This window comes from Microplitis demolitor, chromosome 4 (genome assembly GCF_026212275.2).
Source record: "Microplitis demolitor isolate Queensland-Clemson2020A chromosome 4, iyMicDemo2.1a, whole genome shotgun sequence".
In the NCBI taxonomy this organism is placed as follows: Eukaryota; Metazoa; Arthropoda; class Insecta; order Hymenoptera; family Braconidae; genus Microplitis; species Microplitis demolitor.
Window position 1 is genome coordinate 4036147 of NC_068548.1, and position 19540 is coordinate 4055686.

Consider the following 19540-nt stretch of genomic DNA (forward strand, 5'->3'; position numbering starts at 1 on the left):
ATCGATCTACATCGATCCTTATAGACCATAGATCTGAATTAATTAAAAAATTTGATCTATGCAGATCTAAACTATTTTTTTTTTTTTTCAGAATTTTTATTAATTTTGTCAAAAAAAAAATAGATCTTTCGAAATTCGATTACACTATCATAGATCTAATTTATAAAAATTTATGATCTATAGTACAATCAATAGGTCTCAGATCTAAAAGATTGAAAATTTTTTTTTATAAGATCGCGAAATCTCTTCAATAATAAAAATTTAAATTTTCAAGAATTCGCCTTTTTCTTACCCTTGATCTATATCGATCTTAATAGATGTCAAAAGTTAAAAAATTCGATCTTTAATCTAAACTATTCTCTAGATCTCAGATTTAAAAAATTTTTCCATTTTTTTTTCAACAAGGTCCCGATATCTCATTAAAAGTCAAAATTTTGAATTTTTACAAGCATGCATCTTTTAAGCCCGATCTGAATTAATCACCATAGATCTACATAAATCCAAATCACGAAAAATTCGATCTACCTAGACCTTAACTATTTTTTGAAATTTTTATAAATTTTCAAAAAAAAAAAAAAATGTTATTTAAATTCTCTTGAATATTTTTTTTTCCATAGTAATAATTATTAAATACTAATATATCATGATTTTCATACAATAACAAAGCTGACTAATTTCGCTCACCTAATCATTTGTCACCGAGTTATTTCATTATAATTATTATTATTTGTCTCACTTATCAGATAACAAACAAAAACTAATTCAATATTATCGTAAAAAAAAAGAAAAAACATAGTATATATATATATATATATATATATATATGAGTAAATTTTTTCATACTACGCATCATTAAATATAATTAAAAATTTTTTAACAACTGTGTTAATTTAATTGTTATTTTAAACATCTATTATTATGAATAATTTATATGTGATGTTAAACGTCCGTGGTGTATAAATTACCGATTCCAAATCAGAAATAATATGTAGGTAGATGATGGCGTACTTTATGTAGATACATAAGTATAAACTTGCAATAAAAAGGTCCTTGATCGAAATTATCAGTTGGCGGTCAACAATATTTATATTTTACAAAAATGAATTATTCATTTATTTAAATTTACTTGCGTATTTACGATAAATTTATTTGAGTTCATTTGAGATATTGAATAAAATGAAAGTAGTTCTCAATAAAGTCAATATTTGTTAAGTTTTTTTTTTTTTATAAAAAAATTTTGATTCTACACTTTTTTTTTTTTTTTATTTTTTTTCTGTAGTCAAGCATTTGAGCGGATCGTTTATCAATATCAAATATGTATGAGTCTAAAACATGGATGTTATTTATTGTTGGACTAAGTGCTTTCATGATGATGATAATGATTGCGGATGGCTGTCAAAAATTGGGAGCAACGGTATGCCATACATTTAATTTTATAAAAGAATAAGTAATTGAAATGAATAGTTTTTCTATTTGATTTAACCCCTAATGGTCACACTCGTCATGAATCATAACTGTCACAAAGAATCTATGGTAATAATGTGCACTGCAGAAAATTTGCGAAGTGAACGCTGATAAAATCGGTAGTGGGGGAAGTTTATTTTAATATTGAAATTCCGGCTCGGAACAAAATTAACTCCTAAAGAAAAAAAAAATTATGTTTAAATTATTTCACACATTAATTATAATTTTTTTATTGCAGTGTTACTGGCATCTTGTTAATCCACTGAATTGTTGTGAAGGCACTAAATGTCTTATAAAGAATACAGGATCCCGAGGAATATGTGTTTTATCAGATTTTAAATAATTAATATAATATACAAAAGAAGGTTTAAGGCATGATGGGCTATTTCTAAAATTTATTAATATTTAATGGTCGTCTAAAATAGTAAATTGTATGACAAGGGATGAAACAAAACGATTTTATACCAGGGTGTAGTTGACTATCCGAGCCGTAGGTGAAGAGTGACATGACCCGCAGTCTCAAGCCCGGTTTCATCTTGAATCACGCTATATTTTTCATGATTGCAGTGTGAGCAATCAGTCAGAAACAAGTCACCCTGTTTAGAAAATCTTATAGAGTCTAATAGATTCTCATAAATTCCCATAGAGATTTTATAAGAATGAATGCGTTCTATAGAAAGTGCTACAGTTAAGTGTAGACTTATACATGCAGCTATAAGAATCTATCGGATTTTTTAAGCAAGGCAATTTTATACCAATAACGTGATCAACTATTAGCGTAAATGTAAATTGTGACTTGAAATTTATAATTAAACAGAAACTATAAATACTATTGTTTCTTCTCAAAAAGCGAAATACATTTGGTTCTACCCGCTTTGGACTGAAATTGGTTTGTTTCGACTGACTGTAGATATACTAATTCTTGAACTTTCGATGCTAGTATCATAAAAATGAATATTTTTATTCTATCTTGTCCATTGGTTTAAAAACTTTGTTATAAAAAAAGCATTTTATTGGAAAAATATTTCCTTTTTTTTTTTTGGCAATTGCTAAGATTGGCCAACGTGCCAATTTCAAGAATATATTAATAAATCCAGTAGTTATTAAAAATCACTTTTCGATTTCTTACGTGAGTAGTGCTGTAATAGTGAAGAGTACTATTTGATTCAAGAGGCTTATTACTTTCAAATAAATTGTAGTCAATATATCTATCATCTTCGTTTTTTGTGATAAATATTAAATTAGGCAGAATAACATTTTATTGTTCAGTACAGCCATAAAATGGTAACGTATAAAAAATAATGTAAGAAAATAATTATATTTTTTATTTATATGCCGTTTATAGAATTACCTTTTAGGCAAAAAGTATCTTGAGGTGACATTTCAATTCCGGTTCCGAATCTTCTCATTAGTCATGTCTAACCTATTCTACCTTAGGTTGTTTTTTAATTTACACTCGAATTCGATTAACTCGGACAGTTAGTCTATGGTGGAAGATAACGTGGTTCGTAGTGGGAGTCAAGATTGAGGGGAAGTTCCAAGTTAATAGAATTCGACTGTAATTAAACCGGAAGTTTACTTATGTATACCAAATATCAAAACTGTCAGCTGTTTCCTTTTCCGCTTTTCATCTTACGGCGATCATGAATTTACTTTATAAAATATTATATTATGATTGTATGCAATCATTTTAAATGCTACTAAAATCCAATTCTTAATAGCCCATCTTGCCCCATTTTAACATATATAAAGTATTTATCAACTATAAGAAAAATATTTACTGAGATGTTAATAAAAAAAAATGACAATGAAAAATTAAAGGGCCTCAAAAATAAATTTATTATTATCAGTTTATAATAAATAAGACAATAATTAAATTGTATATCAAGTGTTGTATTAAAAAATAATATACAATATTTTGTTGTTGTTGTTATTGTATATATAAATATATATAGGCTATATATATTAATAAAAATCAAATAAATTAAGAAAAAGGAAAGAAATGCATTGAAAAAAAAATCATTCACTCAAAAGCTTCATTAAATAAATTCATATATAGAAGTAATAATGATAATAATAATAATATTAATTATAGTTATAATATATAAAATTAAAAAAAAAAGTTTCATAATTTATTAACGTAATATTCAAATTTTTTCCACACGCCATATTTTAGTATTGCAGTCTTGGCCAACGGAAATTAAGTTTTCTTCGTCAAGCCACACGAGCCGTGTAATTTGACTCTGAGGATGAGCATCTGTGAACAATAAAAATGAAATAAGTAAATGATTAATTGAAAAAATTTGAGTAAGTTAAGTTATTGAAAAGAAATATACTTTTAATAATTGTATGTTTAGCAGGATTTGTAACGCTCCAGATAATAATTGTGGTATCCAAACTACCACTTGCAACCATGGTTGAGTCGGTATTCCATGCAACGGTGTTAACACGTGCATTATGGAAACCCCATTCTCGGTTATGAGCAAGCTGAAAAAAAAGTGAGATAAGATACGGTGTTTAGCATATTAATTTTTGCAACACCTTTGAAAGTTCAATTTCCAAGCGCTGTAAGTCGTGTCAAAAGTGCCAAATATATTCAGCCTTGCCTATACATTTTACTTAACCGCACTTGTGCGCAAAATAGTCTATAACTTTACAGTTTTAACTTTACTATACTAACGTAGCAATAAGATGTCACGACTAGTGACTTTATTTAATTTTGCTCTCTATAACTAACGACGTGATTGTACTTGAAGCGAGTGAAACGCCACCACACGTTGCGACAACGCATTACTTTTTGTCGCTCATGTGATATGTATCGTATACGATGGACAGCTTAATATCCTTGAAAAATTTGATTTAAAATAAAATTTTAATTTTTTACTTGTCGAAAATTGAACTTTCATAGCAGGGTTTGCAAAAAATAATGTATCCTACAGATGGACTAATAAGCGAACATGACAATCTTGATCACGCCATTCGCTTTAAGGTTAGGATACACTGACATGAAGACATGTCCTCATATCAATGCATCATAAGCCTTACGCTCATGTCGCGACAACATGATTGTCAAATTATTCGCTTCTTATGAAAAAGTTTTTTTTTATACTTACACCCTAATTGTCCGTTAGCAATTAATGTAAGAATAAAAATAATAATAAAATATATTCGATGGATACAGAAAATAATAAAATCTACTGACGCATTGCATCAAATTTTCTGTTTATAAATAATAAACATAATAAAAATGAAATAAAATTCACCTTATACTCAGGAAGAACATAGAGAATAACTTTTCTATTGGCATCACAAGCAACAAGATATTTATTATCAGGACTGTAAGCAACATCAGTCACAGGTCCAAGATGTTCTAATTCAGTCTTAAATGTCAATGAGGTACCCGATTGATTATAAATATAAACTTTATTGTCCGATGATGAACCAACAGCTACATCACCATTGCTCGGATTAACACCAACACAAGATGCCTCATAATCAATTGGTAGTTTTGAAACTTTCCTTCCATCTTGTGTTAAATTTATCTTTTGTAAACAGAATATAACAAATAAATAAATAAATATCAAATGATTTGAGTAATTAGTAATATTAACTTATTTATTTGTGTAGATACCTGTCTAAGTGATGCAGTTATGACAATATCATTATAAATATCAAGTCCACGTGGTTGCGAATCAAGTTTAATTGTCAACGACTCACAGTAAGTATTAGTCGCAATATCAACAGCACGTATTGTGTCATCAATACCAGCAGTATAAAGTAAATTACCAGCAGCTTTCATTCCATTTATTTGATTACCATGACCTTGACCTAATACACGATTATTTTCACCGGTTTTAGCATTCCAATTAGTAATATAACCATCATGAGAACCGGTGTAAATTGTTTCACGGTCTGGACTCAGTGTTAAGACGGTAATTGGTTTATTATGACCCTGTAAATTATTATTTGTAAATTTGTTATTTCACTAATGTGTGAAAATAATAAGAATCAAAGTATCAAAAGTTAGTATTAATTAAGGTACCCGCGGGTAATAAGGTCTGTTGGGTAATAAAGCCTAAGTGACAGAAATGATATTTAAAATATCGCCTCAATAGCTTTCAATATTTATGGAAAATTAGGATTTTTTAAGCTAATTAATGCTTACTTTAATTATCCTCAGTGGTTTTGATGGATCATTGACATCTAAATAATTTATAAAACCACTCAGCGATACCGATAATAAATGATCACCCTGCCATAGACAACTGACTTGTTGATCATCAACTGTTGACCCCATGTTGAATTCCGTTATCAATCCACGGGTTTCAACGTCCCATAATTTACATGTCTTATCACCTGATGCTGTTAATAATTGGGTTCCATCTGGTTTCCATGCAAGCTTTCGTTGTAAGAAACAAGAAAAAAAAACATATAAAAAATGATTTTATATCTTAGGAAAAATTTTAAAATTCAGGTCTTAAATTTTAAAATTTTTCGAATTTTTTTTATCCGTAATAAAGTAATAATAATTACTCCATAAACACCGCCTTGATGTGCTGGTGAACCGACTTCACCAACAAGATCTGATGTATTGCCATCATAAATATAAACTTTGCCATCAAAACCAGCAGACGCAAATAAATTACCAGATGGTGAATAACGCACAGCTTGAACGAATCTCGAGTGATCTTGTTTTGTCATTCTTATGAAAAATTAAATTAAATTATTTATTATTTTTCATCATTATTATGATAAGTGAAGAAAAAAGTAAATTTAAGATTTGATATTTACTTAAATTTAAATGGAGGCCCTTCAAATATTGCGATCGTATTGTCTTCACTGCCAGTTATTAATCTGAATGGTCTACTGGGTTTAAAGTCGCATGAATTTATTGGTTTACTTTGGCCAGATATTTCTCCTACCGAAGTTCCAGTATCAGCCATAAATACATGACCGAATCTATTTTTACAAAACCAAAAAAAGGGAGTAAAATAACACGTAATATTAGCTTACCACAAATGTATTTAACAAATATTTATAGTGTTCTAATGTAAGAATGCATAATATTTATATAATTTATTTGAAACTAGATTTTGACATGAATAAGCAATAACGCGTCAACTCACAAATAATCAATTTTTCTACTAAATAATTCCTTAGTTACTAAAAAATATTTTTTAGTAGTTTATGACCACAGTAAAATTTACAATAGTTACAGTAATTCGTGATATTATCATTATAAATTTTACTATGACCATATTTAATTAACTTTTTACGAAACAATATTTCTGTTGTAATGAATTTTAGCAATGCAGTGTCGGGTCAGTTCAGATTAATTAGATTTAATAGCCTTATGTAACGTTTTTGAGAATAAGACTATTTTATATTTCGTAATACGAAATTTTAGTCAATTTTTTATAGATGCGCTTATTTTAGATTCTCGATCTATTGAACTTTTTTTTCTTTAACGTTGATTAATAATAAAAGCACATGAGGCAAAAGACCTAGTGCCTGAACAGAGAACTAGTACCCGATCACTTCATGTATTTATATATCTATACAAATGTATGAGTGAGCGGGTACTGGGTCTTTTACTTTACTAGCAACTTATATTAGAAAAATTTTGTGAGAAATTTTAGCAAAAGTAGTTCGAAGTCTTTAAACGAAATTTTCTCAAAATGGCGGCTATATTGGCTGAAACGTTATTGCTTGTTTAGGTCCATTTAGCAACGATTATCGATTATAATTGAATTCTCTGTCTATTGATAATAAATAATAAAAATAATTTTTTTTGTTAACCTTTCACGACCCTCGCCAACAACTACCATTCTCTGGCTGTCGGGTGACCACGCAATATCTTTAATTGGTCCACCAATTGGATGAAATTCATTTTTTAAGATATGTTCTTTATTTACTGTATCCCAAATTCTTATTTTACCCGATTGATCTATATAATAACCATTAATAAATTAATAATTAATATTACTTTATTTATAGAATTCATTTTTAGATAAAATACCTCCAGATGCAATGTAAAATCCACTAGGTGAATATTTAGCCACATTAACTGCACATGAATGTTCGGTATAAGTATCAGCTATTGCTGGATTCTAAAAATTAGATAATTATATATAACACTAATTAATTGGAAAGAAATTCATTCAATTAACATTCTATAATACAAAATATTAATGGTATCCCTGTTTCTCAAGCAGAACTTTCTTTTAGCTTTTACAAATTTTTAATAAAAAGCGTGACAAGGGATGAAACAAAACGATATCAGACAAGGGTGAAGTTGACTGCCCAAGCCGCAGGCGAGAGCTAACGCCACTCGTAGTTTGAAATCGTGTTTCATCCTGAGTTACACATTAGATTTTTCATGATTACCTGCATTGGAACTTAATATTTCAGTGTCAGTCAGGAACAAGTTAATTTAAGATTAATGGTGTTATCAACTATTAGTGTAAACGTAAATTGTCATTTTCAATTTATAATTAAACAGAAACTACAAATACTATTCATTATTAACACTAGTTTTTATGAAATTTAATCATAATCAGAACTGATATCAGCGCGAATAAAATTAATGATTTTAAATTACTATTAAAAAAATGACAAGTATCAAAGTTTCGATTGCGAATGTCTTCGGTCAGCGAACAGAATTAGTATATTACGTACTAAGGGAGTAGGCAACTATACACACGGGTTGGAATGTCCTACTTTCCTTACTAGGTGTATAATATACTACTATTTCTTCCCAAGGGACGAAACACAACTTTTTCTACCCGTTGACTGAAGGCATTTGCAACTTACGCGTTTGCTAATAATTGTTCACGGCATTAGGCTGAAATTAGCTTATCGACTGGCTGTGAAGACACTGAAACTTGAAGCTTCGATGTTAGTATCACGATAATTAAATTACCTGGGTTAATAAGTTTATAAATAAATTATTCTTACATTGATGTTTCTTATAATAACACTGTTTCCATTAGTATATAAAAAATTGTTTCCTTTTGGATCACCACCAAGTACTAATGGTGCTCCTCGTTGAGTACGTGGTAATGCAGAAAATATGTACCCTTATAAGAAAAAAAAAACACTATTTATTATTAAATTCTTAAAACTACACCTAATAATATCTTTTTCTCGCCTCCGGGCGGAAAGCGTCAACTTTCGTCCCGCTTCGCCTCGGCCAACAATTACATGTGATCTGAGACATTTCTTATTTTACTTCCCTAGGTGTGTAATAGTATATTTTTGGTTATTTTTGTAAATAGTCATTTTTGTATCAGGTTATTTTTGATTTAGTGTTTATTGTGATGGTTATTAAAAACGGGGTATTTAGGACTGTAACCTTAAATAGGATATGAATATTAACTACCCTTAAATTTAAATTTTTGAATTTACGGTTCAACAAAATTTCTATGGTATCTTTATCGTAAACGCTTAGACTAGCTTTACTTCATTTTTGCACTGAAAAAAAATATTTGTCCCAAATAGTAGAGTAAGTATTTCCCTGGTGAAAATTTTTTGGACTTTTGTCTGAAAAAGTCTTCAGAACTCTAGAACTGAGTCAACAAACAACTGAATATATTTTAAATATAATATTTAATTATTAGATGATAGAAATATTTAGTAAGTTTTTTCTTTTAGTTATGGTTATTTCAAATCATCATTACTTTTAGTTGAAAAAAGTTATCTTTGCGTCTATTGTTTTAAATTTAATTGTGATATCTTTTACAGTAAAAAATGATAAGTACAATGAAACATCATTTTCAAAGATAATGATAATCTTCATATATGTACACAAAAATGAAAAATTTATTACATATAAAAATTGATTATAAATAACAATGATTTTAAAGTCAGCCGACGTTTAATAATTTTTAAATTTTTTAAAAATGATAAATTAAAAACAAAAATATCCAAAAAATTGCACTCAGTTTTTTAAATTTTCTACATGCGCATATTTTTGACGGAAATTGTCTACTAACTGCAGAGGGTCATTTTTAAAAAATATCATTTCAAATAATACGTAATTTATTTATAAACAAAAGAAAATGGATCTCTGCTATTTTTCGTAACATAAAAAATTCTAATTCTAATTATTAAGGCTCACATCTAATCTAAAGTAAATAATTATAATTTAAAAAATTACACAGTAGTTATTACGTTTTTTATTTCCATAATAATAATAATTATTTACCAAAACTTTAGGAATTGTTATTTTAAATTGGCAAATATCCAAAAGTATCAAATACTTAAAAATTATTTTAAGATTTAACGCGTTTATTTAAAAATAAAATTGTAAGATATTATCTCATATATTATTTTTGTTAAATAAAATAAATTAATGTATGTAATAATAAAAATATTATTCCAGATAAGTTTATGTAGTCAGTTTTTTAAATTAACAAAAATTACAAAAAAAAAAAAAATAAAGAAAATTATTTTTGTTCTTCCAATAAGATTAAAATAAACGTTAAGTCATAAATTTAAATTCCGTTAATTATGATTGTTTATTAACAAAACAATTAATATGGCTAATAATAGAATGATAATAAAAGTAATTAAAAAAAAAAAAAAGATAAATTTTGTTGGTATATTTAAGCGTCGAGGGCAATGACACAAGAATGCAGAGTAAAAAAAAAAAGTTTTTTGAAATAAAAGAAAAAAATATTTGAATAAAAAAATTCAAATTTTCTCATCAACCAGATTTAAATTTAAATATAATTAGTAGATGATAATATATCAAAAGAAATATAGATATCATTAAATAAATAAATAAATAAAAATGTATTAAAAAACTTACGCGTTTCATATGACATTTTCCCGGCTTTGTTTTTTTTATGAGTAAAAAAACGTTGATATTAATTTATATGTAAAGTTAATATAAAAAAGTTATAAATAGGATCAATTATAAACTTATATTTATTGTTTGATTTGAAATATTTTTCTCACAAGTTTTAATGCTTAGACACAACACGATCTGATTGCTCACGATTTACTACTCAACACTCACTACACTTTTTAATGGACTATAGAGACTATGTGTATGTATATGTATATATAGGTAACTGTAGAAAGATAAATATAGATATAAAATATATATAATATAATGAGATGGTTTACTTTGAAAACTAGAGAAATATAATCCGCCCTTTCATGCTTAATCACAAGTTTATATCATAGGTTATTTATATACTAGATGTAATTCCTATTTTTTATATAAATATGTAAAATTTAGTGTTGACATGAACAAAAAAATATACTATGTATGTACAGTTGATAATTTTGATGTTTTTGTGCGTTACTTACAAGATGGCGGTAGAAGTATTTCATTGGCGGGAAAAAATATTTGAAATTTGAAAATTTTGAATTTATAGTTAAACTCTTGGTATTTAAAGATAAACTAAAATAATTTTGAGTAGTTCAACGTTGAAAAACAAGTTTTTTTAATTACGAAACCAGAAAAATTGTTGACACAAATTTTGTATCTAGAATATAACTTTTTGAAAATCGAATTGAGATACTAACCTGCAAAAGACTTTTCAATAATAAGAATAAAAATTCAAGTTATATATTTGAATCTGCACCTGAGCTTAAATTTTTGTCCCGCCCTAATAGAAAAATTTTCTGGTCAGAAAGTTGATATCAATTAGATGCGATCAAATTGACGCCAACTTGTTGACAATTTTCAGCTTTTGTGACAAGTGAATACAAGTTGTTTCCAACTTTTTTAGAAAATCAGTGACAATCTACTATCGCAATTTGTCGCCAACTCTCTGAGAAAATTGAATGCTACTTTAAGTCAACTAATGGAATGTCTTTAGTCATCAATTTTCTGAGAAAGTTAATTAGTTGCCGTCAACTTATGAAAATGCCGATTTCAGTATCTAAGTTGACAGCAAATTGCAGTTTGGCTATCAGTGCCAATAAAACTGATGACTGATAAATCATAAGAAAGTTGGATAGTTTTGTAATTGGGGTAAAATGGACAGACATCAAAATTTAAATTCCGTCGGCTCATAGAAATCGAAATTTTGTTTCAAAAGAGTACCCACAACCTTATAATAGAAAACCATCTCATACATATCTAATACTTCGATTTATGTAACATATATATACATCACTTCAAGTATAGTCCTGCGACTACTCATTTTTATAAAATTTTATGCTTATTATCAAAGAAATATTTATCTTACTTCACTCACTAATCAACTCATAGTATAATATATTACTTATACATGCAAATATCTTCAGTCACTGGGGTAAAATGGATAGGTATAAAATATAAATACTTTGGGCTAATAGATTTTGAAATTTCCTTTCAAATGAGTACTCATAAGCTCATGATAAAGCAATAAAAACTTTGATTTAAAAAAAAATCTTAATATAAATTTTTGAAATACAAAATCTTTATTCTTTGTTCTTTAAAGTTATTCCAAAACCATTTGTGTACACTTGAATAATTTAGTTATAAGTATTAATGTTTATTGTATAGAGAACATGTAATTTTTTTCCGAAGAATCGATCTTGCGATCACGAGTTAAATTAATTTGGATAACCCTTAAACATGTAACACAACATTATGTCATATACTCTATTCCAGGATTGATAATCTTGTTGACTAAAGTTGTCGCCTAGAAGAGCTTGCATAGTCTTAAGGAAAGATTGTTTCAAGTCCTGAAATATTATTTCGAATTTCGTTTTAAAATAGTGAAAATACATTTTATAAATAAATAAGATAATGACTAATGACACTTACGACAATAGAGTCCTTTGATGCTCCCTGTTGTGCATAGTAACGTCCGAGATCGACAAAGTAATTTTCAACTGATGACGGGTTTTCCAATGCACGGACCATGCTATCGTACGCATTATAGTACCTAAGCACTAAATTTCTAAAATCTTCGTTATCTGGTAAGCGATCGTTTGATATATTTCTAAATCTTCCAAAGCACTGTTTGCGCTCTGGATAATCCTCGTAAAATCTAAATTTAAAATACATAAATATGGTTTTTTATTATATAATACTATAACTTTATCAAAAAATCCATATGATATTGCATGGGAACTCATAGAAATTAATATGGGAGTTTATGGATTTCTATAAGAATCCATGTAGAAAACCATGGGTATCTGGATTCCCATACGGGAAATTCATGGATTTTGACATGGTGTGAATTCCCATAGAAACCCATGTGAGAATCCATATAGGAAACTGCGGTGGATTCCTATACTGATTTTATTGATAGGGTTTTATATAAATTCAGAATTTTTAATATAATTCAATTTTTTTGAATTTTTTACGAGACCAAAAATTATATAATTATTTAGTCATTAAAAGGAATAGAAGTGATTTGGTTTCATCGATACGGAGAAACAGTCGAGGACTTAAAAATATTTAAATAAATTCGTATTTCCGCTTTTTTAATTCTATTCAATGATTTTTTAAAATCAGGGATCATATGTCGACTAAAAAGTATGAGAATTGAGTAAAGAAGTTGATTTCCGTTAGTTTAAGGACCCACATCATCAGGTTTTGATAAAAAAAGTTTCTTTATATATTTGATATATTTAAATGTAATAATTATAATCTCATGCAAATATAAGCTTGTGGGTACTTAAACTAACGTAAATTTACCGCTTGTAACGAAAGCAGTATTTGTCTTTTTGCCAAACTTCATTTTTTGTAACAACATCCTGATATAAAGATATACATTTTCCAATCAAAGCCATTTTAAAATAATTACCGTATGACTATTTCCAAGCCAAGGTCCACTGGTTTCAGATTGATCGCTCCCCAGGTGTCTCGGACTCTAGTAATATCGTCAGAATTTAATGACCGTACAGCATAACAAGGGTTTCTGTATTGTAAAGCATCAGTATACAGAACTACTCCAATAGAGAAGATTAATAAAAGTGACACTTTCATTTTTATTCAGTCCTTAAAAGTCGGAAACGCTATCTGTGAATTTATATAAATAATTTTTTTTTCGATAATAGTCACATAAGATTTTAAATTAAGAATAAATTAATGTAAGGACACTTACGAGTACAATGCGAAGTAGTACTTCAACTGAGAAAAGTAATTGTAATCACGATATTAAAATTTATGAGTTTTATACTTCCCGTTATCTCTTATCATGCTGCCACGCTTGACAGATAATACCTTAATAAAATTAATTATTATATTAATTAATTTATTTAAAACATTAGTGCAGCATATGGCAACTATTAAAAGTAAATGTTATTACCGCAAACAATCTGGACCGACGTTATTTTGAAATTCATAAATAAACTATAATAAGACATCTATTTGATCAACTGGCTAAGAGTTGTTTTAAGAATTTGTTTTTATGAATATTCCATCCTAATATTTGCCTGATGGATACCCGGTTTTAATTTATCCCACGATAAGCAGATTTTTTGAAAACAATTGCGCTTATTCCACACTGAACTAAAAATTATCTTGATTCAAAGAGAACTTTTAGGAAAACGGAACATCTTTTGATTGAAGTAAATTTTTTAGATGTTCAATATTTTGATTTAAGAAGTTATTTTTTTACCCCATATGATTTTAAATTGGAATTTAAAAATATGTCGTTTTATTTATACAACAAAGAAAATAAGTTAAAAGAAATTAAATTGATTTTGAATTAACATTTAGCTTGTCCTTATCCAAATATAAAATATTTTAATGTATATTTAGCGATGCGGAACGACCTTCAATTAGAGTTCCGGTCATAAGACGTGTCCGCGGTCCGCTGACGATCTTGTGACTGACGGCTTTAAAAGACTATAAATGCGAACTGACCGTCATAAAAAGCATAAAAAGCTTTTTCATCACTAATTTGCTCAATCTCATCTTATCTTATTACTAGTCTCATCTTATTACTAGATAATTTGTAACCGTAACTAAGTGTTCGGTCACGAATTAACGCTTGGTCACAAATTTTGTCAGTCACAACTTAGCTAGATGAGATTATAAATACTCGTAACATAAAAATAGATGTGAATCTGTTAAGCTATATTGAATATTATAATTTCAACTATATGTTTATCCGTGAAAATGGAATATATATGGCCATGCATATATGACCATAATTTTTTAAAAATTTAGAGTGCATATAACATCTAAAAGTTTCGAATGATTTTCAAATATGAATAACTTGATTCGATGCGAAATAAATAACTCGAAATTTCGAACTATTTGCATACTTCTAACGCGTAATCATCTATTATCATAGTTGATAGCGCACTGTCTGTTTTATACTATCTTATACATCATATATACCCATATATATGGGCCAGTGCTGCCAGATCGTGGGATATTTTTACCCCATCTTGTGGTGAAATAGCATGGAGTGTAATGGCAGCAGGGGGTAAAAATATCCCACGATCTGGCCGCACTGATATGAGCATACAGGGTCATATAGACATACAGATTTTTTTATATGAAAAATTTGAGCTGACTATTATAATTACTTATAAACAGGATTTGTAGTGTAAAAAAATAGGAAATTTTTTTGGTATCACTAAACAGCATATTGATGATTATATTTTGCTTTTTCAAAAGTGATTATATTCTTTCAATCTTACGTAGTACAACTAAAATTCATTGTAACTGTCGATTGCATAGCATAGGTCAAAGCGTCGGTCTCTCGTTCGAAAGGTCCTGGGTTCGAATCCTACTAAAGCAGGTGCGGTCATTAAGAAGTCTTGCGTTTTTTCACTAAATTAAAAATACCAATTTGATTAGGAATTCAATTATTCGCATATTTGATAATCTCTGTATCACCAAAATAATTTAAAAAAATAAATAAATAATTTTTTTTTTAATTTAGTTAAAATTTCTATACATAGTCATATCAAGTCATATATAGCCGTATGAAGCCAAGGTCATACATGGTCATATACGGTCATATATGATTTCATATGGGCATATCTGGTCATATATGGCCATGTATGATTCATTTTTCACGAGTAGTAATAATAAGTGTGGTTAAAATTTTAAATTAATTTATTTAATATTTTTCTATGTAAAATCTATACAATATAGTAGAATATCATAAATGAATTTACACGATTCTAGGTAATAATTGTAAAAAAATATTTCAGCAAAATTAGAGTGCGTTGACGCACTAAAATATTATTTAGTCGGATGGTATCTTCTAAATGTTTCATATTCACATACTTTGAATTTATTTTAATAGCATACACCAAGTACGTTTATAAAAGTTTATATTTTGAGTGCAATTATGTATAAAAAGCGAGTTTGCCTTCATCATAGCCAAGTAGTGAAAGAAAGCCCATTCTTTTGCAGACTTAGCTATATAGTAAATAGAACTACACTACAATCTTTAACTGTTATAACCCAAAACTATATATGTAAGCATAGTGTCTAAAACTTTATTCCATGTATTATTATCTTCTTCACTATATTGATAACCTAGTTTGCTGAGTTTTTCGTCCAAAACATAAAGAAGGGATTTTCTGAAAGCCTGAAACAATATTTTTAATTAACAATAAATGGATCATTGAACTAATAGTTTATAAGTATACTCGTAAAAAAATATTCGCATATAATACCAACCAAAAAATCATCTAGTTTTACTCCAAATGTTTTATGACGCTTTCCAAGCTTGAAAAGATAATCTTTGGCTGTTACGATATCGTTTAATCCGCTAACGAAAGTATTTACTGTTTTAACAACTCTTAAAGCTTGCTTTTGACACCTGATATCTCCTGGTATATCTTCGAATGATATAGTGTAAAACTCTTGTAAAAATTGCCGAAATTCTGAAAAAATTTCCATTGACCTAAAATAAAAACCAGCATAAAAATCGCTTTTCCACCAATATCTTCACCAGGATAAAGGAACTATATGTAGTAGTACGTATATATATATATATATTTAGCGACTTTATTATATTTTTCTATTAAGGATGACGTCTAAGAAGGAGGTAGGGGTTTTGCAGCTCGTGTATACCCAATGAGTAAGGAAACGAGCTTCCGTAAAAAGGAAGTGGACTTCGAACCCGTTGCATCAATTAAGTAATTAATTATTACAATATATCGATAGATTTTATTACCTTACTAATATTGCTAAAGCAGTCTCCAACGGAGTACTGTTCAATAAGTCCCATGTAGTTTGAACTCTTTTTATTTCATCTTCTGTAAATTCTTCTTCAGTAATATCACACGTATTATCGTCAAAATTAATCGGTCGATGTGTTGATGGATATGTCAATGTATCCTATAAGTAATAAGTATATTATTTATGTTAATTTCATAAATTATCTAATTAATATAATTTATTATTATGATAAAATCGTCGATCGCAACAAAATGACCACCCGAGGCAAAAATAGAGTCTACACTGAGTCAACAGAGCCTAGAGTTTCTAAAGTTACCTTGTAGTCGCGCCTAGAGAAGTTTTACTTGAACCATTGTTAAGTAAATCTTGATCCATTATTGTATTGTTTGTTGAATTTAGGCGCACAACTTAGGGTAAATTCAAATATAATAAGAATAATAATAATACTAATGGGTAACGATAGAGAGTGTGCGACCGGATAAAATGTTACTTTAACATGACACTTACTGTCGGTACCTCCTGTTGCATTGTTTATGTCCTTAACGAAAATATTGGGGACCCTGGATAGATGATGAACGTCAGTGGAGGCGGGAACTACAGGCGACTCTTAATTATTGATAATGACAGCAAAAAGAAACTATTAATTAACAGCCAAGAGAATGTTATAATATAGAACAGCAGAGCTTTGTCGAAAATTTCAGCTGAAAGAAATCGCAACAACTTACGAATACTTCTGGAACTCGAGTGTCTGCTCATCTCAAGGAATAGGACATCTGCTTTCTACAGTGACCCCCACTAATCGATGCGCAAATGACAATTTTACGATCATCAACGACGCTAAATTACCCCCGACGACTAAATTTTAAATTCTGGGAGCGCAAGAAGTAAGAAAAATGCACGTATGTAGAATAAAAGTAAAAAGAGGGGCCACGAGCCGCAAGTCCCATGTCGAACCCATCTGCACAAGATAATCGAGATTATCAAATATAATTTTATAATCAATAATGTTAGCATAAGATTAATTTCAATATTGACTTAAAAAGAAACAGATTTTTTTCCCTTATATTGACCAAAAGTATCTTTAAACAACTTAGTTATTTATACAGCTACTCATAACAGATCCGTAAATATTTAATGACTGATTTTACAATAACGTAGAGTATTTGGCTTAAAAAAGAAATTTAAGGTAAAGTATGCGAACAATTACCCCCGTCGAGGGATTGACTTGATCTTCTACATTCGTTTTTTGTGCATTAATTCACAGATCATCCTATAGGTTCGTTTTTCAAAAGTCCTATATATAGAGCCGATTAAGAAAAGTGGTTTGGAAAGAATAAAAAAATAATATATTACACACCTAGGTAGAAAAGTAGGACATTCCTACCTACGTGTGTAACTGCCAACCCGAGCTGAAAGCAAGGATAGTAAACACGTGGATCATAGCCACTGAATGACAGCTATTTAAGCATGAGACTGAGTAGCATTCGACATAGCCCTGATTACCATGCTAGATAACAATTTTTACCATTTTACTTGTTTTAATGTAGCATAGTAATTATTACAAAAAAAAATGGTAATGAATTCTATTTTTCATAGCATTATTTACCATATTACAAAGAATGAGTCTGGTTGCTGTGCAGAATGGTAATCATTACTATTCTTTTCTCTCCGTGCGCGGTGAAAAATACTTTTAAATCCTTTCCAATCACTTAATAATAATTGAATTATATTTTATACGGAGATTCAGAAAAATTCAAAACTATTACAACTTTCAAGTACTTTTCACATTTTTTTAACATACGGAGAGAAATTTATGGTAACTATTCGTAGTACGTTTATGAGAAATCATCCCACATCGTTATGGTAACGATTACTTGGAACTATGGAATATATGCCCATACTTTCTGGGAAGTTCCCACAAGTATGGGAATAATCCCCATCATTATGGTAACAGTTCCCATATCGCATGTGAAAGAATTGTGGTAATTATTACCATACTCATAAAAATAGTTCCCATAAGCGAATGGGAACCAATCCTACAACCATATTGTAACGGCTCCTAAATATATGTGGGAGTAAACCCTATATATTATGGTAACTATTCCCATAATATTATGGTATTCGTTCCCATTATACTATGGTAATCATTCCCATAATGTATGGGAATTATTATCATATGATTATGGTAAAGATTACTTTAGTATTATGGTAATGGTTACTATAATATTGTGGTAATGGTTACCATAACATATGCTAACGATTACCGTAATATATGGTAACCATTACCATAATGTTATGGTAACGGTTACCATGATATTATAGTAACGATTACTTAAATATCATAGTCCCTGATAGCACGAGTTGCTCGTCCAAAAGTTTGGTATTCATTAGTTTGTGACCAACTTGACAACAAGTTGTCGACAGCTTTAGCTTTTGCAACTTTTGGCTACAAGTTACCGCCAACTTTCTAAGAAAGTTGACGTCAGGGAAGAGTCGCAATTCGAAAGCAGGTTTCTGAGAAAATTGAAGGCAACTTTTCGCCAACTTATTGATTGCCAACTTTTGCCACAAACTTTCTCAGAAAGTGTCTATCAACTTTGGAAGTACAGTAGGCCCTCGTTATAAGACTATTATATCAGTTTCTCTCTTAAGGTATCGCGATACCTGATTTATAAAAAGATAGCAATATAGTCTTATAACGGAGTCCGACTGTACCAATTTTTGCGGCCAACTTGGCATCTATTTGCGACCGTTAGTTTGACGCTAGTTTCTCGCCAACGGCTATCAGGGGTAATGATTACTATAATATATATGAGTACCATTTCTATAATTGGCATTTCAAAAAAACCGGATATCGTGCGTTATGAGGAACATTCCCATAATACATTGTAATTGTTACCATAATTTTCTCTCCGTTTAACTATAGCTAAATAATACTGAAATTTCGATTTATGGAGATTTAGAAAAATTCAA

General features: G+C 29.0%; 3 protein-coding genes and 1 long non-coding RNA gene across 5 annotated transcripts; 1 reads left to right on the forward strand and 3 right to left on the reverse strand.

Annotated features, from left to right (window-relative positions):
- The first annotated feature begins 842 nt into the window (after positions 1 to 842).
- LOC128667607 (uncharacterized) lies at positions 843 to 3308 on the forward strand. The gene is made up of 3 exons (XR_008403544.1): positions 843 to 988; positions 1280 to 1414; positions 1703 to 3308. It is a non-coding gene; the product is annotated as an uncharacterized LOC128667607 (long non-coding RNA).
- Positions 3309 to 3471: 163 nt separating this feature from the next.
- LOC103574859 (actin-interacting protein 1) lies at positions 3472 to 10292 on the reverse strand. The gene is made up of 11 exons (XM_014442182.2): positions 10277 to 10292; positions 8422 to 8543; positions 7484 to 7574; positions 7264 to 7411; positions 6256 to 6423; positions 5998 to 6166; positions 5630 to 5863; positions 5096 to 5416; positions 4728 to 5006; positions 3801 to 3951; positions 3472 to 3721 (listed from the first exon to the last, which is right to left on the reverse strand). Exons 1-11 carry the CDS (start codon positions 10290 to 10292, stop codon positions 3612 to 3614), a joined length of 1809 nt encoding a protein of 602 aa, XP_014297668.1. The 3' UTR covers positions 3472 to 3611.
- Positions 10293 to 11860: 1568 nt separating this feature from the next.
- LOC103574856 (globin-like) lies at positions 11861 to 13751 on the reverse strand. The gene is made up of 5 exons (XM_008554405.2): positions 13725 to 13751; positions 13521 to 13639; positions 13221 to 13435; positions 12233 to 12458; positions 11861 to 12150 (listed from the first exon to the last, which is right to left on the reverse strand). Exons 3-5 carry the CDS (start codon positions 13400 to 13402, stop codon positions 12019 to 12021), a joined length of 540 nt encoding a protein of 179 aa, XP_008552627.1. The 5' UTR covers positions 13403 to 13435; positions 13521 to 13639; positions 13725 to 13751; the 3' UTR covers positions 11861 to 12018.
- Positions 13752 to 15624: 1873 nt separating this feature from the next.
- On the reverse strand, positions 15625 to 17353 carry LOC103574855 (neuroglobin). 2 transcript variants are annotated; one of them, XM_008554404.1, is made up of 5 exons: positions 17293 to 17353; positions 17075 to 17173; positions 16563 to 16726; positions 16064 to 16289; positions 15625 to 15971 (listed from the first exon to the last, which is right to left on the reverse strand). In XM_008554404.1, the coding sequence occupies exons 2-5, from the start codon at positions 17093 to 17095 to the stop codon at positions 15831 to 15833; spliced, it is 552 nt and encodes a 183-aa protein (XP_008552626.1). In that variant the 5' UTR covers positions 17096 to 17173; positions 17293 to 17353; the 3' UTR covers positions 15625 to 15830. The 2 variants fall into 2 exon arrangements, with proteins under 2 accessions (XP_008552626.1, XP_008552625.1); XM_008554403.1 differs by lacking the exon at positions 17293 to 17353 and having other exon boundaries at positions 17075 to 17288.
- Positions 17354 to 19540: the final 2187 nt, after the last annotated feature.

What these genes read in the sequence shown, in the direction of transcription:
- LOC103574855 (XM_008554404.1), bottom strand. Translation starts at nt 17,095, where the DNA reads ATGCAACAGGAGGTACCGACA. An exon ending in TGCAACAGGAGGTACCGACA is followed by an intron (nt 16,727 to 17,074) that starts GTAAGTGTCATG and finishes TATTACTTATAG; the next exon opens with GATACATTGACATATCCATC. An exon ending in GCTTTAGCAATATTAGTAAG is followed by an intron (nt 16,290 to 16,562) that starts GTAATAAAATCT and finishes TTTTTATTTTAG; the next exon opens with GTCAATGGAAATTTTTTCAG.
- LOC103574859 (XM_014442182.2), bottom strand. An exon ending in ATGTTCTTCCTGAGTATAAG is followed by an intron (nt 3,952 to 4,727) that starts GTGAATTTTATT and finishes CTTTTTTTTCAG; the next exon opens with CTTGCTCATAACCGAGAATG. An exon ending in TAAACATACAATTATTAAAA is followed by an intron (nt 3,722 to 3,800) that starts GTATATTTCTTT and finishes TATTGTTCACAG; the next exon opens with ATGCTCATCCTCAGAGTCAA.
- LOC103574856 (XM_008554405.2), bottom strand. Translation starts at nt 13,402, where the DNA reads ATGAAAGTGTCACTTTTATTAATCTTCTCTATTGGAGTAGTTCTGTAT. An exon ending in GGCTTGGAAATAGTCATACG is followed by an intron (nt 12,459 to 13,220) that starts GTAATTATTTTA and finishes TTTTAAATTTAG; the next exon opens with ATTTTACGAGGATTATCCAG. An exon ending in CATCAAAGGACTCTATTGTC is followed by an intron (nt 12,151 to 12,232) that starts GTAAGTGTCATT and finishes ATAATATTTCAG; the next exon opens with GACTTGAAACAATCTTTCCT.